General features: G+C 41.6%; 3 protein-coding genes and 1 pseudogene across 7 annotated transcripts; all 4 read right to left on the reverse strand.

Annotated features, from left to right (window-relative positions):
- Window positions 1-2,221: 2,221 nt before the first annotated feature.
- On the reverse strand, window positions 2,222-3,268 carry LOC147658239 (uncharacterized; annotated as a pseudogene). Its single transcript, XR_015290896.1, has 3 exons — window positions 2,817-3,268; window positions 2,559-2,771; window positions 2,222-2,486 (listed from the first exon to the last, which is right to left on the reverse strand). The product of XR_015290896.1 is annotated as an uncharacterized LOC147658239 (transcript).
- A 1,165-nt stretch (window positions 3,269-4,433) lies between these two features.
- On the reverse strand, window positions 4,434-10,838 carry LOC100863372 (5-oxoprolinase). Of its 2 annotated transcripts, none has more exons than XR_015290797.1 (21): window positions 10,355-10,838; window positions 10,112-10,297; window positions 9,790-10,028; window positions 9,525-9,687; window positions 9,354-9,439; window positions 9,075-9,276; window positions 8,665-8,925; window positions 8,450-8,569; window positions 8,153-8,354; window positions 7,844-8,063; window positions 7,626-7,764; window positions 7,272-7,552; window positions 6,941-7,201; window positions 6,759-6,864; window positions 6,528-6,695; window positions 6,204-6,448; window positions 6,021-6,132; window positions 5,708-5,932; window positions 5,445-5,626; window positions 5,216-5,397; window positions 4,434-4,712 (listed from the first exon to the last, which is right to left on the reverse strand). XR_015290797.1 is itself a non-coding variant. In XM_012487833.3 (21 exons), exons 1-21 carry the CDS (start codon window positions 10,517-10,519, stop codon window positions 4,572-4,574), a joined length of 3,864 nt encoding a protein of 1,287 aa, XP_012343287.2. In that variant the 5' UTR covers window positions 10,520-10,838; the 3' UTR covers window positions 4,434-4,571. The 2 variants fall into 2 exon arrangements, 1 of the variants encoding a protein (XP_012343287.2); XM_012487833.3 differs by having other exon boundaries at window positions 5,216-5,375.
- Window positions 10,839-11,428: 590 nt separating this feature from the next.
- On the reverse strand, window positions 11,429-19,253 carry Fatp3 (Fatty acid transport protein 3). The gene is made up of 13 exons (XM_012487839.3): window positions 18,850-19,253; window positions 14,914-15,064; window positions 14,611-14,848; window positions 14,301-14,529; window positions 13,679-13,880; window positions 13,335-13,527; window positions 13,116-13,259; window positions 12,853-12,990; window positions 12,698-12,764; window positions 12,536-12,626; window positions 12,311-12,464; window positions 12,191-12,246; window positions 11,429-12,123 (listed from the first exon to the last, which is right to left on the reverse strand). The coding sequence occupies exons 1-13, from the start codon at window positions 18,966-18,968 to the stop codon at window positions 12,025-12,027; spliced, it is 1,881 nt and encodes a 626-aa protein (XP_012343293.2). The 5' UTR covers window positions 18,969-19,253; the 3' UTR covers window positions 11,429-12,024.
- LOC105735756 (vesicle-associated membrane protein 4) lies at window positions 14,931-21,474 on the reverse strand. Of its 3 annotated transcripts, none has more exons than XM_086903568.1 (6): window positions 21,224-21,435; window positions 21,084-21,133; window positions 20,956-21,006; window positions 20,557-20,789; window positions 20,068-20,143; window positions 14,931-15,064 (listed from the first exon to the last, which is right to left on the reverse strand). In XM_086903568.1, the coding sequence occupies exons 1-5, from the start codon at window positions 21,287-21,289 to the stop codon at window positions 20,106-20,108; spliced, it is 438 nt and encodes a 145-aa protein (XP_086759694.1). In that variant the 5' UTR covers window positions 21,290-21,435; the 3' UTR covers window positions 14,931-15,064; window positions 20,068-20,105. The 3 variants fall into 3 exon arrangements, with proteins under 3 accessions (XP_086759694.1, XP_012343294.1, XP_012343295.1); XM_012487840.3 differs by lacking the exon at window positions 14,931-15,064 and adding an exon at window positions 19,622-19,782 and having other exon boundaries at window positions 21,224-21,474; XM_012487841.3 differs by lacking the exons at window positions 14,931-15,064; window positions 20,068-20,143 and adding an exon at window positions 19,622-19,782 and having other exon boundaries at window positions 21,224-21,454.
- Window positions 21,475-22,330: the final 856 nt, after the last annotated feature.

The following is a 22,330-nucleotide window of genomic DNA, read 5'->3' on the forward strand; positions in this document are numbered from 1 at the left end:
TTTCAATTTTTTTCCTAAAAATTGAATTTCCCCTGCTCGAGGAAGGGAAAAATGCTCGTCGCACTCGCTAACGATTCTTCGATCTTTCTCTTAGAAATATAGAAAGGATTTAAAAAACGATCTTTTTAAAACGATCCTCCTCCGTTGCGATATTTCGCCTAAAAAAAAAAGGAGGAGGGGGGGAGGGCGCGCGTAAACTGTCCATACAAAACGCGAGAATTCTCGTTTGTCTGGGAGAGAGAATTCCGGGTTGTCAGGTTTCCGGTCCAACATCGGCGATATCTCACATCCCTCCGTCCCCCCAAACTTGAGCCACGGCGCGCAAAGTGTTGAACATTAAAATAGGGTGGCGCAAAAAGCGAACGGTCGGGAAATTATTCTTGCAGTTTTCCATGGGATCCGGAGGAGGAAACGTTGGATCGGGCGATTTATGCGCCGAGGATCCGACAAGTCGCGCGGGGCGTACACACGCGCGCATATGTTTCCTCGCTGAAAGATCGGCGCGAACATGGCACGAGGAGGAGGAGGAGGAGGCATTACACGGAGGAGGAACAGGATTTATGTGCGAATGGCTCGGTTGGCATCGACTGACCACCCCTTTTTCTCGTTCGCCAGCTTCCGTTCGCCATCCTCCTGCTCGCTGATCGCGCCGTTTTCCGCGCGAGCAATCTTTCGCTTATCTCCTCAACGCGCCTTCCATTTTTCCTTCGCCCGTCCGCAATTCGTACACGTCAGCGCGGGAACACGCGTGCAATTTCGTTTTCAGAAACGCGTCCGAATCGCTGGGGACGCGGAAGAGGATTCATCCGTCATTCGCGTGCGACGCGAATATCGTGGGAACGAATTTCGTTAACCGCACGGAACCGTGAGAGAAACATGGCCGCGATTAAGGGTCGCGGATGGAATCTTGCGATTCGTCGTGGAACGAAAAAGAAAACTTCGACACGATCGAATGATGTTCCACGTTTTCTAAGGAAAACGAGAAATGCGCAAATCTCACGATCGAGATCACATCATTTGGGCAACATTCCCAGGATCGATAAAAATTTACAACGAAACGAACAATTTACGCATTTCTCGAAGAGCGCGAGTTATATTTTTCGATTATATATTTCAGCTAGAAGGAAACGGAATATTCTCTTCGATACAAAACAATTTAATACAATAACAATGTTTTTTCTTTCTCGATTCGAGGAAAGTTGAGATTATTCGAGAAAGATCGTTCCCTCGAGGAGATACCGTGATCTACGAATATCTCATTTTTCATCGGATTGATTCGTTGTTGTCACGGCCCGAGCCTTCGAAGGGATAAAACACGTTTCTATAGAAAATAATCCGCACGTAAAAGTGAATACGAAGTAAAGACGAAGGAAAACGGAGGATTCTCGAATTTTCCATCGAAATTTCTCCTCTGGCATCGATATCGAGAGGAAAAAAAAAAAAAGAAAAAAAAAAACGTAAGCTCAATTTCAAACGATTAAACGAATTAAGCGAGGTCAAGTATTAATCGGCTTGTTGTTAATCGGTTCCGTTTAATTCGATCGTTTCGCTCGAGGATATCTCGCACGTTAATTCGATTATTCAAAGTAACCGAATGAATCGATAATCACGATATTAATACTAAACCGATTTACTCATCAAATATGCATTGTCCAACGGAACGTGATTAATTAAGGAATTGCGTTTGGCGATCGTTACCTTAAATTTTGCTGGGGTTACGGCTAATTCGATATCCATTCACGCGCGAATCATTATCTCTCTGCTCATTAATCCTGATACACGTGGACGAGAGCGAATTTACGGCGCAACACCTGTTACGTTCGAAATGCTACGCCTAAAGTTTATATTACTCTTCGTTTCGCGATGAAGATGAAAAATTTCTCTCCAAAGATGAACGGCCAACTCTCTCTTCCTCCTTTGTTTGTCCTTTCCTGGCGAAAACCTTCCTCCTTCGAGCTCCTCCTCGACTTATTTCCTCTCTCTCTTGATAACACCACCATCACTCTGACAATCCTTCTCGATTTCTATCTCCAATGTCTTGTCCTCCACGTTCGCGTACGTGTTCGAAGGGAAGTAAACTCGATTATAACCATCGTTTTCGTATTTATTTTTCAATCGTGTGAGATACAATTCCCGAGGTAAGCAGCAAAGGCGATAAAGCGTCTTCGATTTGTTTTCGAAACATCGTTTTTTTTTTTTTTTTTTTTTCCGATTCGAAATTTTATTGATTCTCGATTTCGGGTTTCCGTTTCGGTTTGAACATGTCGACCAAAAGACTGATAATCTTGACGATACCAGGGTAACCAGGATAGGTATTCATCATGAAGGATCCATTTTTAAATGGCATCAAGGAGTTCGAAAATTTCAACGAGGAGGAAGAACCGCGTCGATTATCACCGAGTCGATTCTTCTCCTCCCGTCCTTGTTCTTCGCCTTGGAAAGTTTCATCGGTTTGTCGGTCCCGCGAGCGTTGTCGATCATCTCGGCTGGAAAACAAAAGAAAAAAGTTGAACGCACGCGGATCGAGGTTAAGTTTGCCGTTCAGATTGAAAGCTTGCCTGGGGGATCCGGATTCGCGAATGCCTCGCTGCTTTCTCTTCACTCGCCCATCTTCGATTCAATTTTCGCGAAGGAAAGTTGCCCGATTCCGGCATTTTCCGCCAACAAAGTCAAAGGAAACTTGTCGTCGTTGGACGTCGTGTTTTTATTCTTCGTTCCTCGACTCTTCTGACTCTTCGACACGATTTTTTTTTTTTTTTTTCCGTTAATTTCTCGGCAAAGTTTAAACGAACTCTTTTCTACCGTCTATCTAGGGCTCGTTACGGCGCCCTTCTCGCGAGCGGAAATTTCTTCCAAATGCAACGAAACGAAAGAATAATCAAGGTAATTGGACCACATTGTCGCAGCAACCCACCTGTCACAAGTTTTTCCGAAGAAGAAATGGCGCAACTTTGTTAAATGCCTGGTTGGAGGGCACAGATCCCCCTTCTCCCCGTGCGATTGCTCGACCCGCGAATTTTCTAAATTCGGGTATTCAGAATCTCCATCTTGAATCGATTGTTCCTTGCACTCGGTGCTCGGCAGCAAGCGAGAGAAGAGCGCGAAGTAGAAGAGAAATATCGAGAGTATCCTCATTTTTTTTTAATACGAACCGTTGATTCGAATTATTCGATTCGCCGTTTCCTACAAAACCAACCGGCTTTTATAGGAGAATTATTTGACAAACGGTCGAGAATTTATCGCGTAGATACGATTTACACGCACTTTTAAAGTCCAAATCTCGCCAATATTCCGGAACAATTGCTGGCATTTTAGATCGAATCGAGAAGTCTGTCCGGCAAATTGACTGGCGTCTCGAGGACGTTCGTATCGAGGACTTTCCCTCCTAGAAAGAGATGTTTTCTTCGAAGAAGAAAAAAAGTATCGCCAAGTTTTCTTACGAAAAGCAGGATCTTTTGGAAAAATCGGCTGTGCTACTTCAAGGCAGAGGCGCGTATCGACGGATATCGAGGGATGTGCAAGTTTGGCAAAGGCACAAACTTTCAACTTCCAACTATCTTCCAACTTTTCTTCCTCTTTTCCCTCGTACACTCGCTTTCGACGTTTCGTAACGCGCTGTATCGATGGCAGAGGCGTTGATTTCCTTCCACGGAGATTAAAATCATTCGGGGAAGAAGAGGAGAAGGGGGAAAAAATATCTCTCTTTCAATCAACGTCTCCTTGTTATCCCTCGTGTTGAAAGAGTTTCTCCTTCATTCATCGTGTAAAGTTTCCAGGATCAGCCTCGTTCAAAACCTCGCTAATTGTGAACAGGGAGCTTAACACGCGCCCTATTGCATTTTAATGCGACACTGTAGTGTGGACTACTACTAGTTCGCGATGAAAAGAGGAGAAGCACAAAGAAGCTTCTTCTTACCTTGGCAAAACGTCTTCGAAATAAGACCTCCGCCACTGTTCGATGCGCGTGAACGAGGGACTCGATTCCGTGATAGGAATCGAACGATTCTCTCTATGCGATCCGTGCTATTTTTCTTCTCCACCGCGTATATATACAGGTAAGAGATATATAGCGAAAATGAAATTCGAGGTGGAAATGCATGAATATTGGATGGAAGGGATGGTTTCTAAGAAACGGTTTCGGGCAAATGGAAGTGCAATCGGAAGTTTCGAGCTGGACAGAGGCCGCGATATTTCGGTGGGCAATTACTGCGAGCGGAAATGGAACGGTGAGTCCATCGCGCGCTACTCGGCCGGCCAGGCAAAATCGATGCCCGACAGGGTATTGGTAAATTTGATTTCTCTCCTCGATTTATTATAAAACTTGCGAATGATAATCGTTCACAGGGATAAATTGAACGCTTGGAATTACCCTCTTAAGGATCGTCCCTCCTCCTTGGTTGTTATCGTCGATCGAGCGAGGTGGACGCTTGTTGTCGAGTATAGATTATGCTTTTGGCATTTATTGTCTCCTGATCGATACAATTACAATGATAAGGATATTATGCGCGTTATACAACCGTAATTATTCTCCTTGAGCGACGTACGCGATACGTATCGTTATGTACACGCAGTTACACAGATTCTTGAGCTTTTCTGTATTCGAACACGCTTCCACGTTCCACGAATCCTCGAGGTTTTTCCCGGGCCGATGCCGCTTTCTCGCCTGGGGGACCGTAGCCACCGCCTCCGGGCGTCTCCAGTATAAACGTGTCCTGCGTTGGAAAAATATTACGATGCAGAGTATCGACCAGCATTTGTTGCGCGAAAAATAAAGTTGGAAACGCAGGATTCGATGTTACGAGCGTGAATAATGAGAGAGGAATCGAGACAAGTTTCGAGAAGACTAGAGTTGGGAACGATTCGTATTCCATAGTTTGTTCGTGGCCGATTGCTTTTCGAAAAATGTAATACAATCTCGTTTCTTCGATCAATATCGCGAGTAATATCGGGGAAAATTTTGTCTTGAAACTGTTGTTTCAAGAAGAAAAGAGAGGAGAGTTGAAAGCAGAGAGTCGAGAAGAAAGGAGTTGCGATCACAGTTGGCGCGCGATAAAATCTTTTACGACGCGACGTATAAAATGGTAGAATAGATTCGTCGCTCGTTTTCCCTTAAATTGACGCGCGCGGTTCGTTTCTTTCTCTTTTGTTTTACAACCAAATTTTCGTGCGAGTCGTCATTTCATTCGCACGACGAAACGCTAAAAGGCTTTCTTACCCCTGGATAAACAGGTACCGCAGTTTTCGGGCCAAGATTGATCCTTCTACCATCCGCTTTTACCAACGTGTTCCTTCCTTTTCGACCCGACCCTCCTCCAGCCAATCCCGGCGGGCTATTCACCCTTCTTTCCGTTAACACGGACAACGTCATAGGCGCTCTGTGAGAAGGGAAATCACTCTCTGTAGAGAAAGAGAAAAATTTAATAATTCGATAATTTTAAAATTACCTGAACGTCGTTTCACGGACAACGCCATCGCCTCCTCGATGAGCGCCGGCTCCTCCGCTCCCGGCTCGAAGAGAAAACTTATTAAGAATAACCGGGTAACGAAGTTCGAGTATCTCTGGGTCGGTGATTCTCGTGTTCGTCATGTGAGTGTGCACTCCTCCTCTGCCGTCCCAGGTTGGGCCCTTTACGAATAATCGTAAGTCGAGTTAAAAATAATCGCGACTCGAAGGAACGCGAAGAGAAGGAATGTGGAATCCTCTTACGGCTCCACTGCCCCCGGCGACAGTTTCGTAGTAGCCCCACTCTTCGGTGCCGAGTGTCACGTTGTTCATGCAGCCTTGCGACGCTGCACAAGCACCGAAAGCTCGCAGAACCACGTCGACCACGCGTTGCGACGTGAGAACGTTGCCACCGACCACTGCTGCCTCCTCCGAAGGATCCAGAAGCGATCCTTTCGGAATTATTACCTTTACGGGCTTCAGACAACCCTGGCAGAGGGTAAGAAATTTTAATCGTCGCGAAATTGTCGTCGATTCAACGAATATAATGAAAACAAGGAAAGAGGATGATGGTTACCTGATTCAAAGGAACGTCTCTACCCACTATGCATCTCAAGCAATAAATTAACGCGGAAAGAGTGATAGCTCTGGGTGCGTTACAATTGCCCCACACTTCGTAACCTGTGCCGCTAAAGTTTCGATAATTTTTTTTTTTTTTAAATAAAGTCGGTATAACAATATGGAAAAAAAAAGAACTTACGAGAAATCGCAGACAGCTTCACCCTTGTCCACGTCGATGTTCAAAAGAAATTGAATAGGGCTACCATCGTCCAGATGATCGATCGCAGTTGCCACGGTGTTCCCGCTTTGCTCGAGAAGCCTTTTCCCGACAGATTTTAACATGTCTCTCACAGCAACTTCGGCGTTCCGTTGAATGTGACCCATGTAAGCTTGCACCACGTCGAGGCCGTATATGTCGATCAATTCGTTGACCAACAGTGATCCCTGACGAAGTAGTAATAATTTCTCAAAAGACATATATAAAAGAATAAGAAAAATATATCGAGATCGAGCGAACAATTACTTTGTGATTGGCTGCGATCTGAGCCTTGAGATCGCTCAGATTGTCGGACAGATTCCTGGTTCCGGAACTTCCCGCAATTTTTCCCGGCTCCATCAACGCTTCCGTTAACTCTCTCTCTCTGAATACCCCTTTGTGCACCAACAGAAAACTTTTAAAAGTCGCTCCTTCCTGCACGAAAGAAAATTTCGTCTAATTATCAATTGATAATAAAATTTCCAATTAATCAATTACCTGAAGCAAAGAAGTGGAGTGCGGGGGCATAGAACCAGGCGTGATTCCTCCGATATCGGCGTGGTGGCCCCTGCTGGCCACGAAGAACACCGGCTTCTCAACGTCCCTGCTCAAAATCGCGCGAGACAATCGAATACCAAATCGCTGTGATGATAAGATTCTAATAATCGGAGAAGAAATACTTGTAAAAGACAGGAGTGATGACGGTAAGGTCGGGAAGATGGGATCCCCCTGCCAGGGGATGATTCGCGAGAATCACGTCCCCCCTCTCGAATTCACCGTTGAACGCCTTCATCTGGTATTGGACTGTCTCCTGCATGGCGCCCAGGTGCACGGGTATGTGAGGGGCGTTGGAAACGAGGCCGCCGTCCGGTCCGAAAACCGCGCAAGAGAAATCCAGCCGCTCCTTGATATTCGTCGAGATGGCGGTACGCTGAAGGATCCTTCAAGTTTCAGATGTATTAAACCCGTTCGACTCTTGTTAGCCGCTAGTTGTTACTCCTATCGATCTACCTGCCCATTTGTTCGGCGATGCTCATGAAACGATGCGAGAAGATGCTCAACTGAATGGCGTCCAATTCGGTGGTGACCTCGGCTCTCGATCCTTGGCTCCCGATCGTTATCTTCACGTCGCCGCTAGGCGTGATCGACGCGCTGCAATCGGGCTCGATCAGAAGAGTGCTCAGGCTGTCCATTATGATCGCCGGTCCGTGAATCGCTTGATTGGGCGACAGGGAGCGCAATTGGTACACTTTGGTCTCCTGGTAGCCGTTCTCGAAATAGACCATGGTAGTCTAGTTTTGTTAGAAAAGAGATCGAGGTTTTGTTTAATGTTTCGATGGATCGTATTGCGTGCAACGTTCTTGCCTTTTCAAGTTTTGGCGGCTCGTTGGAGGAAGGCAAAACTGGATCCTCCTCGATATCCGTTTTCCCTGTACCCCTTATTCTCACGTCGTTTACTAGGATCTTTCGATTGGGCATCGTGAAACCGAACTCCGTTTCATATCTTGAATTTAATTGCGTTTCATTAAGATTTATATTTTTTTCTTTTTTTCGTATTTCGATATTGTCGTTATGAATTCTACCTTTCCAAAAACGTGCTGAGAAAATCTCCGTGTTTCGTGCCCTTGTGTTTGGTATCTTGTGTTTGAGGGGTACACATGAGAGCGCAGTCTGTCCCTTGATAACGCAAATGTAGGAAAGGTTCCGTTTTTATGTGAGATTCGGGGAATCCTTGAGCGGCCAACTTTACACGAACTTTCCTCTCCAAGGCGTCCAATCGTTCGTCCAAACGCGCGAACGACTCTTCGAATAAAAGAATAATATAATAATGATAAATACACTTTTTCTAATCGATATAACATTTTGATCGTATTGTTAAAAAATACAAATACCCTGTTCGTAAACCTCTGCGCTAGGTTCTTGAGCCTCTTCCACGACGTCAGCCAATGCCATCCCATAGGCTGACAAAATTCCGGCATATTTGTGGACGAATACAGTTCCCATTCCTAGAGAACGCGCGATGGCACACGCGTGTTGCCCTCCCGCGCCCCCGAAACACGCCAAAACGTGGCGAGACGTATCGTAACCTTTCGCCTGATATAAAAAAAATAACATATATATATATATAAATCTTTCTGAAAGTGAATTATTCATAAATTTGTATGACATAACGTTTAATCGATCGATACCTGAGTGAGAGCTCGTATCGGTCGACACATAGTTTCGTTAGCAACTCTTACGAATCCCATCGCCACTTCCTCAATGCTCATCTTCGCACCGTGCCCCTCTTTCGCTAGAAATTCGTTTATCTATAAAATCAGACGTTTCCATAAACTATTTGTGATTCGTTCCAATGATTTCTTAATAAAAAAAAAAAAAACAAATAAACGAATACATTTCGTACTTGATTCGTGAGAATTTGAAAAGCTTGCATCGTTCGAGACTTGTCCAACGGCTCGTTCTCGTTCGGGCCAAATATTTTCGGGAAATACTCGGGCAGCAATCGTCCGAGAGCGAGGTTCGCGTCGGTGACAGCCAGAGGACCGTTCTTCTTGTAACAAGCTGGGCCAGGATGTGCCCCGGCGCTCTCGGGCCCGACCTCGAACAGGCCCGACCTGAAGAAAAGCATCGATCCGCCTCCTGCCGCAACTGTGTTCACGTCCAACTTCAATCAACCGAATTTTTGTTTCAATCGTTCTCTTACAACATCCTACTGTATCGAGCCAATACCGATAATTTTTCACATAATAATCGTTTTTCACACAAAGATACGAATATCGAAATTTATTCGAGTATAAAATATTAGTGGAATACCTGCGCAGCTTGGATCGTGACACCCGCAGTTGTGCTCTCGTATACATGCTCGTAACTACCACCGAAACGACTGACATCGGTAGAAGTGCCACCCATGTCGAATCCAATCACGGGCAAATCGGTCTCTTTGCTGTAAGTGGTCATCGCGTAACCGACCACTCCGCCCGCCGGGCCGGAAAGAATCGCTCGAGACCCATTGAATCTGAACGAAAGAGGAACGCGCGTGATTAAAAATCGTCGACCGATTTCCTCGGCGATTCGATCGAATCGGGCACTCACGAATTCATCGGAGTCAATCCACCGTCGCTTTGCATGAACAGCACGTTCACATCTTTCAATTCATCTTTGAAACCGGAAGAGAATCCCTAAAAATTTGATCGAAACATTTATTTAGAAAATTCTTATTTCTCCAAATAATTGTACGAGTAATAATATTTAAGAAAATAATACCCGTAAGTATCGTTTGATGTGCGGGGTCAAATACGCATCGGCACAGGCGGTGAATCCCCTAGGAACTATTCTCGCCATGGGCATAATCTCGTGCGAAAGCGAAACTTGGGGGAAACCGACGAGTTTCGCCAATTCCCCTACTCGTATCTCGTGCTCGCCGTATCTAAGATGAACGAATAATAAAATACGAATGACGAATAAAACGCGGTAACAGTTGCAGATCGTAATTGGTACGCATATATATATATATGTGATGGTGACGAACGTGTAACTGTGCGCGAGGACAACGGCTAAACTCTCGATTCCCGATCTTCTCAATTCCTCCAGATCTAATTTCAACTTTTCCTCGTCCAGTTCTCGAGTGACAAACAGATCCTCTCCCGTAGATCCCTTCACTCTGCGCCACTTCTTGTTATCCAACTGACACTTTCCAGCCGACGCGGGTATCACTCTGCACTTAACTTCCACTACCTTCTCGTACAATACTTCTGGAGTGACTATTTGCTGAAGAAACGAAAGAAGAACCATCTTTCTCAATTTAATCATTGTAACGTGTCGATTACAATAATTAAGATTATGTTACGAACCAAGTCGAATATATCGGGGCGTGCTTGATTCCCGATAAAAAGAAGATCTTTGAATCCTTCGTTAATCAACAGCGCCATTCTCGCGCCTTTCCTTTCCAAAAGAGCGTTCGTGGCGACGGTCGTGCCCATTCGAATCCACGATATTAACGACCCGTCTATCTCTCCTTCCATTTTCCTCCCAGTCTCCTGCAAATTTCTTACATTATCGTCGATCGAACCAACAATCTCGACAAATATAAATACCTGTTCGAGAATCCTGCGAATACCTTCGCGCGGCGCGTCCTCGTAGTTGGCAGGATCCACGGAGAGCAGTTTCATCACTCGAATTTTCCCGCCTGGACACCTAGCGTACACGTCGGTAAACGTGCCGCCACGATCTATGGCGAACTCGAATTTATCACGACCCATTTTTACTTGTTCACTCGTTCGAGCACGAGTCTCCTTCTCGATTCTGGACGAGAATCGAACTGGGAGAAAGGGATGCGAAGTTTGTGCGCAATAATAATACTTGATAAGATGTGACGAGAAGAATGTGTATACATAACAGTGTAAACAAGCTCTCACGAGTGACAATGATTTCTAATTGTTGACAAACGTCTTCCCTCTCGTTTCTTCGTATCAACCAGAGATAATGAATCAATAAATCAATAATAACTTTCCCTTGACGTTGGTATTGATCGATGACACTTCCCCGATCGATTCGACGCAAACGTTAGTTTCGACAAATGCCCTCCAGAGCACACTAGACACCGTGACGAGAATCGACGAAATACAGATTCTCTTGTATTTTTCCATTTCTCTGCTCTGATAACGAACGCGATTACGTAACGCCACGATTCGGCCACAAATTTCCTCGCATCGAGGTTGATAAAAACGGTTCTCATTCCCGGACAGGGAATTCGAGGTTAGACGTATCGAATCATCGTCGTCGCTCTAAATTAAATAATGATCAATGATCTTTGTCGTGTCATTTCCATCCGGGGAGAAATACGGAGAGTGATATTTTTTTTTCAAGCGGAATTAATTCGAACGATTGAAAATTACTTTGTCGATCGTTTTTTTTTTTTTTTTTTTTTTCCTCCTCCATATAAGAAGATTCTTTATTCTCCTTATCCGAAATAACGTTAACCAAATTACTGGCTCGTGAATCGTGAGGGAAGAATATTACATCTGATACTCGACAGACGACCTGATAACGATGAGGGTCACTGTACTCGAACGGAGACTGCGCAACAACGATTTCTGCTTTTATTAGAGACAATACTGGGTGGGCGTACTGTAAGGCATCTCCAGGGGACAAAGTCCAGCTCGAATTGGTTTTCTTTTTTTTCAACAAGGGGACAATTTATTAAACTATGACGCAGAGTTTCATTTTATACACGGTTACTTTACAGAGTCACAGTCGTTTCGCTCCCAACCTTCACCATCTTCTTATAAAATAACTTAAAAAGTCTTAAAATCTCTAGGAATTCCATGCAATGGACAGATGTTCAGAAATTATCTTAACGTCTAGGCGAATCAGAAATTAACAATTCACAATTTCTTCGAGATGTAAGTTTCTCTCCTAGTCAATACTTTTTTCTTTTCTTTTTTTTTTTTTTTTTTCTTGAAATACGTGTATCTATTAAAATATTATCATCTATCTCTTACAATTCTACTGTTCCGAAACTTTCTTCTTACAGTTTCTTATTATAAGAATCGTGAATTAAAATAGTTATAAAAATACGTGTAAATGTAGCAATTCTTCGATAGCCAAGTTCGCTGTTAAAATTTCGTTCGGAAATATTGTGGATATTTATAGACAAAAGATAAATCTGTCTAAATAGACTATTCCTCTCGTCAATAAATAGAAATTATACAAAAAGAAACGAGATTGTTTATACTTTAATGAACTCGCTAAAAAAATTACGAATTCACAATCGAATTTTCCCCTCCAGTATATTGTTGTAAATTTCTTCCGTTAACTTTACGTAGACACCAGAGTTGTCGAGGAAATAAATCGGGTCTGCGATCTGCGGAATCAATGTTACGTTTTGGATTTTAAATATGATTACTTGAAATAAAAATTTAAAAATTTACCTTCTTAATATCGAATCCATCTTCTTGAAGATCCTTTTTCTTCAATTTAAACGTGCCTGAAATAAAAAAAAAAAAAATGTTTCGATCAATCGTTTTTCACTTGATAATTGAAATACTTGCCAGTCATCGGCAATTCCGACAACACTCGAACGAAAAGTGGCCTGGCATACGATGGTAAAGATTTCTTCACGCCGTCCGCCATTTCTTTGATGTTCAAAGTGTATTCCGGATCGTAAATGGCTGCCATTCCAGCCTTTCCTTCGGTTCCAGGTACCTGCCAATTGCAACAACATCGTAGATCAAATTATTCTTAATAAAAATCGATCGATCGTCTCGTTCAATCACCTCGACTCCATATATAGCTGCATCTTTTAAACCTATCACATTGCTGACAACAGCCTCCACCTCGGAAGTAGCAACGTTCTCGCCGTGCCATCTGGAAAAAAAAAAAAAAATAAAATTTAAATTCTTCACTCGAACGAAGATTGAATAAAATAAAATTTTCACCTGAATGTGTCACCAGTCCTGTCTTTAAAATAAAAGTATCCGAATTCGTCCATGAGCAAAATATCACCTGTGAAAGAAGCACGTTTCAATTATGAATACTTTTTGGACAGATTGATGAATTCTTTTTTTTTTTTTAACCACTTTATTTCAATTACCAGAATTAAAGACTCGATCGCCTTTCCTGAATACATCTCGAAGAATTTTTTGTTCCGATGCTTTTCGATCCACGTATCCAGAAAAATCGTTCAATACCCTCTTTGGATTGATCTTCCCCACAAAGATGCCCGATTCTCCTGAAAGAAGAAGAAAGAAAAATCTTTTACCATAGTTTCGTGTTTTGAAAACGGTAATTAAATTCATTTCAAGTTTTAAAGTAAAAAAAAAAAAAAAAAAAAAAAAAAAAAAATGCGTTATTAACCAGGTTTACAACGAATGCAGAGGCCATCCGATCCCCTCAACGGTTCTCCAGTCTCTTCATCCACTCTTAATAAAGCCACGGGATACAAAGAACTGCCGCATAGCGGCACAAATCCAACTGCTCCAATCGTGTTATCGATATTCACTGTTCGTAATAAAGAAATATTTTTAACGAATCGTTTAATCATGGTCAGAAATCGAAAGTAGGACAAAAAATTACCAAGATTCGAATTCCCTTCGGTGGCGCCGTAAAATTCTCCTATTTGCTTCACACCGAATCTATCCACGAAAGGTTTCCATATCTGGGGTCTGAGACCATTTCCAAACATCAGTCGAACTTTGTGCGTTGTATCGCAAGGGGCAGCCGGTGCAGTGAGCAGATATCGACATATCTCACCGATGTACTGAGCAACCTATGACCGGAAGAGAACGCAAAGAATACACACGGATAACAAAGCTCGATATAAAGATTCGTGTATATGTATATATATATTTTTTTTATTTATGCAAAATTGAATAAACGAGATATAGATCTAGATGGAGGTAATGGAGGAATAAGTTTACGGTGCACTCGTAATGAACACAATCCGGCCAAAACTTGGAAGCGCTGAAACGTCTGCGAAGCACGACCGTGATTCCTCTCAGCAATGCTTGACCTACTCCAATTAGGCCTCCAGCCGTGTGATAGAGAGGCAAGGAATTATAAATACGATCGGTTGGCCGTAGATTCAGCATAGAGTTCACGCCGCATGACATCAGCATGTATCTAAAAATGATAATTGATCGTAGATACGCGTCGAGATGCAAAACGATACCCGTGATGATTAAACGAGAGAGAAACTCTCAGATTTCGTTTTTTTTTTTTTTTTTTTCGCTTGAATAAATAGCGACGAGTGTACAAACGGATGTTGTCTAGACGCAACGATAACGACAGAAATTTAATATCATCGAACTGTATTAAAGAATTTTCTTTAATCGACACGTTAATTTAATTTTTGAAAGTCGTTGGAAGAAAATATATTTATTTTTTTATGTCGGTTCGTAAACAATTTTTTCAAATTTCTGTTTAAATTGCTCTTTATATAAAAACTACGTACTTTTCTCATCGTTCGATTTTCGAAAAGATCGCAAAAGACGTTGATCGATGTGTTCAAAAGATAAAGAGAGAAAAATAAGAAAATGGTACCTTAAATTTGTTATAACGGCAGCTTTCGGCATCCCTGTGGTGCCAGACGTGTATATATAAATCAATTTGTCCCTGGGAATGCCGAGGGCCACCGTGTCCAGGGGGCCCGAATCTACGCTACTGATTTCCGGGTTCAGATCGATCGCTCCTTCCAGGCACGACGTGTCGGGAAGTTCAGACCATTGGTACAAAGCCACATTGGGAATTCTCTCTCTAATTTCGGCGATTGCTGAGAAGAGAAAATTGCTATCGGCCAATCCAATTCCCTTGAATAATTCAGAAACTTTCTTTCCCAAAATCACCAGCTTACCGTCCTTAAAATTCGACCCGAAGATGACAGCCTTGCAATTGGCTGCTTTGATACTGTGCACCAGGACATCCTGTCGAAGATTCGTGTTCAGAAGAGCGCCCACCAAACCAGCTTTGCTCAGACCTAACCAGATCCCTACGTATTCGGGCCGACTTTCCATAATAAGACCAACGCTGTCTTCGCGGGACAAGGATTTGCCAGCGAAGTAACGGCCGATCCGATTGCTGTATTCTTCCAACTACGGCGCGAACCAAAGAGGATTACATCGCCTCGAGCAGCACAGCGATAATTAATTCAACTCACCTCTTTGTAAGTCCATTCCTTGTCTTCGAAGATGAAAGCGATCTTTTCTGGATTAGCCGTTGCTTGCCTGCTGAATATCTTCGCCACGGTTAACTTTTGCCATTCCCACCACCATAGCAACACGTTCACCCGAACGAATCTGTATGCGCCCCTGTATCGCATCGAAACAAAGTCATCTTTCATATATTTTATATTCGTCGATCACGAGGAATCTTTTATCGTCGTTGCAAAATTTCTTTCTCGTAAGGCGTATTTTTGAAATAAAATAAAATTGAGAAATTATTTTTCTTTTTTTCTTTTTTTTTTTTTTTTTTTTTTTAGGATAATTCAACGATATCGCGATTTATGCGACGTGGATTTTCATAATGGGAAACAGATTGGACGGGAAAAGGGATCAAATGAAATGATTAGAAACGAATTACGGACAATGGATACGGTTGCATGTTTTCTGCAAAGATGATACGTATCTCTGTCGCGCCATCGCCACGTTCCTCCCCGACGATGCGTCCTTCTCTCTCCGAAAGCAATTGAGTAATTTCGCGCCTCGCCACGCGCGTTACGTGTGTCCACGCGGACGCGATCTTTCCACGATCCTTTTCTTTCCCACTTCTCCAATTTATCGAAGAAAGAGATCGTTCCACGCTCGTTCCAATTACTCTTCTTCCTCTTCTTCCGATTCGCGGAAGAGGAAAATTTGCTGGAATTTTATATTGTATCGAGAATCGTAGGGGGGGAAATTTAACGAAAGCAAAGGGAGAAAGTTCGAAAATTTAGAAGAACGGGTGGATCAGTCGTGTCGCTTACAGACTCCTCTGCTCCCCGGAACATTACCTACGCCATTGTCGAAACTCTCGCGGTGGGCATACGATACCAGCGGTCACCCTCTTCCAACGCTTCCACGGTGATTAAATGAAATCAAATAAAATAACGAAGCGAGAGCTGTCCGTGTTACGAGGATGACCATCCGTGCATCGCGGTTTCGTTGCCATGCGTTAATCCCACGACCGGTTGGCAGGATTACTTGTCACGCGACGAGATACTCTTCCAGCAAAAACATTCTTCTCGTTTTCCTTGAATTCGGTCTTTCCCCGTCCTTGTTCTCGCGATTATTGAAGAAAGAAGAGGGATATCGTGCGACTCGATGCTACAAAAAAGTAATATTTCACGAACGAAAGAGTGAAGATTGTTGTAACTATCGTGCTAGACTTTGCACTGGCCTCAGACTCATCTTCTCAACGTTCGTTCAACGCATTGACAGATCATTGAATCGAGATTAACTCGTGTTAAACTTTGATACTCATTTTTCCATACCAATCTCGTTTTTTCTCCCTTCTAGAAAGATTGATTTCTACATATATATTTATCGTTTCAATTGAACGATATACTACACGTATATCTACGTTCGAAAGTCGTTATTACCCGTCTGTATTCGATCACCGCGAAGAAAAAGTTTTAAAAATAACGTAACGAAGTCTTGCCAAATACCAATAACATGTCATATTATATGTCATATATTTTGGAGGGGAAGGCAGGGGATCATATTATACAAACAACACACAAATTTTCTCCAACTGTTCATTTTTTTTTTTTTTTTTTTTTTATTCAACGATTATAAAATTTATCACCTGTTTACATTACACTCGCATTTGTTCGACGAAAAAATTTCCGTGGAACTGAAGGGGAGGAGGAGAGGAAAGAAGGTTGGAGAAAAGAGGGGGGAGGGAGGAGGAAATATTGTAGCCTCGTAGGAAACTGCACCGAGTACACCACTTCGGCACAGGGCAAATGAGACCGGTTGCTGTTCGAGTGGCGATAGACCAACGTTTAATGGAATGTAAACGCTGGCATCCACCACTCGTTCGCGGACAAGGCCGTGCCACTCGGCCTGTTTATCTTTCGCCAAGACAATTTTGCAAATGATGTTTGCACGATTATGCGCGTTCCGCGTGCAATAGCCCCGCGAAAGTAAACGAAGCCATCCTCGCTACATATGATATTTCAACAACCTGTTGCGGTTTGTTTCTAAGCGACTACTCGCCACCGTTTCTCTCGCATTCGGTTCTAATCGATTTTAATCCGTGGAAATTGATCTTTTCACGCAGTGCGATAGAATTTTCTTTTTTTTCTTTTAATCTATCAGCGTTGTGCACAATAGAATGTGCGTACAATTTCTCTCGATCGTAATACTCTAGATCGAGGATTGGATCATCGTTTCCTCTCGACGATCTAGATTTCAGAAATCGTAGAATTGGTGTAGGGGAGGAGGGGGGAAAGGTAAAGGAAGATAGAAACGAGTTTTTAATATATTTTATTTTTAAGATTTGGAAATTTGGAAAGGTGGTACAAGAAAGTATTATTATTGTTTATTTTTGTCGGAGAATACGTTTCGTAAGTGAATCGTATGCGTTTTTTTGTCGAGCTGCTCGACAACAAAATTAATGTTTCCTTTGTCTTTCGCAATTTAATTAAAAATTTAAAATAATTCAAATTAAAAATCGGGAACCTCGCGTGATGTTCGATCGATTATTCGAGTATTTTTAAATGCTAAACGTTTCAAAGTGGTTTAAAACAAAATTTTATTTATTCGATTATTCTTTAATTTCCTTTAATTTCCACGATTAGAAATAACCTATCCCCATATCATTCGATCGCTTTTGCACGATCGATCAAACGGACAATCACGTTAAAGAAAATTACACCCTGTGGCACAATTTCGAGTAATTATATAATTTTAATTCAAACGAAACGAGTACGAGTCTAATTATTTGTCCATTTGAATTTAATTATATATATATTCCTTGTCTCTTTTTATCGAGGATCCATTCTCTAGTTCCCGTTCGAACTTTCACAGAAGAAGGAACGTTATTTGAATAACAAAGAGAAAGAAGAAAAAAATAAAATAAAATAGATCGATCCGGACGAAACCAGATCTCTCGATACTACTCCTTTTGCACGACGAGACCCGATCGAGAACGATGATAGGTTGAAAACAATGTTATTCAGCCGGCTGTTTAAATTCCATGCGCTCCATATTGGCCCTACAATAGTCGTTCACGATGGCACAATGCGCTCGATGCATCCGCCGATGAACGTGCGCCCGGCTACGCACGAACAATATTCTTGTGGTCTTGAATCGACCGATTCTCGCGATCGAGATTGCACTTGTGCGAACCTTTTCAACACATGGGGATCCATGACAGATGTGCACGTTATCACGACTCCTCGGCCGACGACTCTCGAGTTTCGCGAGATCGTTCGAACGATCGTGCCACGATCACGCGTTCCCGCGGGACCTTTGAACGCGTTCAATAGTATCGTAAAATTTCTTAAGTGATCTAATTGTACAGGATGAGTTAGGAGAAGGAACTTGGAGTATGTTGCATGTACTTGTCGCGTATAGTCGTGAACCTGTTGCTCTATTCAGATTCGTTTGAAACGAATGACGGCCACGTAATAAGTAAATGAAATGTGTCTACATTTCTTTTTTTTTTTTTGAAAGCGAAAAAAAACTCGACGAATAAGTTCGACGGAGATCGATAACTTCGAAAAAAAAAAAAAAAAAAAAAATTAACCGATACGATGGTAATTAAATATTAATGATGATAAATTACGGATGATTATATTTTAATGATCTAATGATTTCATCGTGATCGGTAATTACGCGAATTTTCATTATCAACACGAGCACGTGGTCAAAGTAGAATGTCAAGCAATTTGGAAGACCGATTATGGATAGTTGCCAATTATAAATATTATTATACGCCTTTGTTATTATCAATTATTTATCCAAATGAAAACTTGATCTCAGATCTAATATCGAAATTGCAAAACCGATCGATAAATATAATCGTGATTAGATACAATGTTAAATTATGCAGCGTTAATCTTTTCTTATTTGACTTGATCAATCTTTTCTTCTATTTCTCAAATACTCACAGCACATCTCTAGGTAAGGTTTTGTAGAGCAAATAAATGAAGCGTCGTCGTTTTCCTGTGAGCAAGTAGGCGCCGATACACACGGTCAGAACCGCTATCACTAATTCGTTCACTCCCATGATTTTCTAACGATTTCTATTAATAAAGAACGATCTACAGACGCGTGATCGATTGGATGATCACGTCGTCTTTGCACACGTGATATGTTAAGAGAAAGAGAGGAGGAAAAAAAAAAAAAAAAAGAACCAACCAGCAAAAACACACGCTCAAAATTAATTCGATAATCCGACGACGTGCGAAAACTCTCGACGCGAGTAAACGTTCGATACGGCGATCGAACAACGACTAAACGTTCGCTGGATAGATGGTGTATGTGGTACGATTGTATCTGCCGACGTGTGTACACTCGTATTCGTTTCGTCTCGCGAAACGTGCTAGTATTCGTCATTGATAGCCAGCGACGTAAAATGTGGGGGTTCCAATTGGGGGGGGGCTCGTGTTTCGCGGCTGCGTTTCATGCAGACCGCGTTTCTTCCTCCTTCTTTCCTTTAATTCGATGATTTTACGATTGTTCTCTCATTATTTTCTACAAATTAATAATTTGACGCTTGAATGAAAGATTGAATCCGATCGAACTTATCGTTCACGATAAAAATTATATAACGAGATAAGGAATAAATTATAAAAATACGGAAATGTTATAAAATTATCGTCTCTAATATTGCTAAATGTGGATTCGAAAGGCGGATTTCCGATGACGGAGACGAATCGATTAAAAATAACAATATATGTATTTATATAAACTTATGATAAGTAATAATACACGTGAGTAATCCATGAAAGACAGGTACAAATATAATAAACGTACGCTCGCAATAGTGGTATATCAGTCTGGAGGGAGCCTTGGTTACGAATATTTCACGGCGATGGATACTGAAAAATAAAACGCCCATAATGCGTACACGGTCGATTGTCGGCCAGTTGTGTTCAAAGCGAAATCGTACACAATCGAACGAACGATGATTGAGTGTCAGAAATGTAAGAGCGGGGAGACGCTTAATAAATTGTTATGTTGAGTTATGCGAGAGAAATTTTGCAACGATATGAGAAGACTACCTACTTGGCTGTTAAACGACGTAAAAAAAAAAAAAAAAGCCAAGCCAGAAGGATGAAGGCGTGTAAATAGATTATACGGGGGTGAAAAATAGTGATGAATACCTGCAATCGAACGATCGAGGCTCGCTACACCGTGTTCGCTATCTGAGAACCAGGTAAAGCACCATGATGTCCAGAACTGAAAATGATACGCGTCGATCTAACTAAATGAGTTGTGTTTAAAACCATTTTCCTTTTTTTTTTTTTTTTTTTTTATGCAAAAATTATACGATCTGCAGAGAAAGATAATGCGGTGCACGATGTTCAAGATAGATGAACCTAGACGTTCGATAATAATAAACTGGAAATGCTCAATCGAAATTGGAAATATTACATGTATTCCATAATTAATTTCTCGGGAAAGATTATTCTATACTTTTAATTTTATTTTGAGAACAATAATTTGTTCTCGAAATTCAAATATTATTTTATTTTAAAAGATAAGAGACAGATTAAGATTGAGCAGTCCTGTTTAAATTTGTGTAACATAATAAAAAAAGAAGAAAATAACATGCGCTTATCATGCACTTTGAATGATAACGTGCATCATACCAATGATGCAGACGACGACCGTCACTGTAATAGTGACAAGAATGATTCTCGTTTTAAAATTCTGTAGCCAAGCCCTTTGCTGAGCTTTCCTCGCCGCTGCTCTAAACTCGTTTCCAGCCATGGTTAAACGATCGCTGACTTCTTGTAAATCTTCCAACTTCTCTCCACGTTCCATTACCTTTTGCACATTTTCCCGCATCACCTCTGTAACTTCTTGTATTTGTAATCTTACGCTAGAAAAAAAAAAAAATAAATGAACATCAGCGACATCGATATATAAATATTTCGTAAGTTAAATTATCATTTCTTAGCTTTTAATCGATTATCGGGTACAGAAGATTATGTTAAAGAATAGCGGAAAATCGAATTCTATTTACGAAAATGGAAGATACCTCTTACCTATCCATCTTGCCATCCACTTTAGTTTCCGCCATGGACGTACTCGGTCGACTGAAATGCAAACGTATTCATTAAAATACAATTAGTTAAAAACGATAAAAATAACGATTCGATTCCACTCAACTTACTTGAATAGCATATTTTCATCCGGATCGCTGTCGTGTTCCAACAGTAATTCCTGAAACGATTCAGATTTCAATTTCCCGCCACGTCATCTCTCCGTGGCGCTGTCGAAGCTACAACGACCAACTTTTCGCACGTTACTCACCTTTTCGTCTTTTGCTGCAGTTTTTATGTCCTCCGAGGACAAATCCCACTTGTTACTCGTTGCCATGTTGAAAATTACCAAACCAGACGATCACGCGTTGTTAAACAGATCGTTAAATACCTCGCGCCATGAGTAATGCTTACGTCCGTGCCAAAAACACGCTACAAGAACACTCGACACGTAGCCATATTGCTACAGACACAAACTGCATCGAGAGCTCGAGGTCTGTGTACGAGAGTGTCTCTCTTCACGATAGATGGCGTTGGCGACGTATCCGGTACGATGTGCACGCGGCTACGATTTGATTTCCCGCTCGAGATAAACTTGATCCATTCAAAGTTTCCTTTTCAAACAATATTTATCTTCCATAATAAAGATAAAGATAATAAAATAAGCGAAAGAATAAGTTCGGAAAACAAACTGGTTGTGCATATTGCTTTATATTTCGACATAAACATCTAAGATATAAGTTCTACGACAAGTATAGAAGTACATCACGATAGATAACAAAATATGTTGATTGTCGTGTGAACGTGCAGGGACTCATCGCGGAAACGTTGTATCTCGAAAACGTCGGAACGATCACGATATGTAATAAATCTCGATAAACGATAGTAATCTTCGTTCGCACTGTGTAAACATCGAGAATCTAATCTCTCCAAAAAAAAAAAAAAAAAAAAAGAAGAAAAAAATAGGAGAAAAGAAAGCGAAATACGTTCGTTCCCTGCACGATTATTCTCGCGTACGTGAAATCGTTCATTCAGAGTAGAAAAAACATCGATCGTGTGTGGATGACAGATCTGTAATAAAAAGTATCGGACGAGATTACGTATATATAAAAATAGACCAGCCTTTCATTCATAGATATTCATATAACTCTGAGGTATCCACGATTAACTACATCCGTACAATAGATCGTAATCGAGTTCTGTCAGCGCATACGTATGATTCAGAAAATATTTAATCGTTTACAAATTCTTATTTACGAACCGATGCTCTAAGAGGATAGAAGGGATAGAGCGTGACAACTATGGCGTGCAAATGTTTACGATTAAATACGTGCAATCGATTGTTTCTACCATATACAAGCCGCTGATCGATATGTGA

Source organism: Apis florea, unplaced genomic scaffold (genome assembly GCF_048593485.1).
Source record: "Apis florea isolate Af1SG1 unplaced genomic scaffold, ASM4859348v1 contig_2293_pilon, whole genome shotgun sequence".
In the NCBI taxonomy this organism is placed as follows: domain Eukaryota; kingdom Metazoa; phylum Arthropoda; class Insecta; order Hymenoptera; family Apidae; genus Apis; species Apis florea.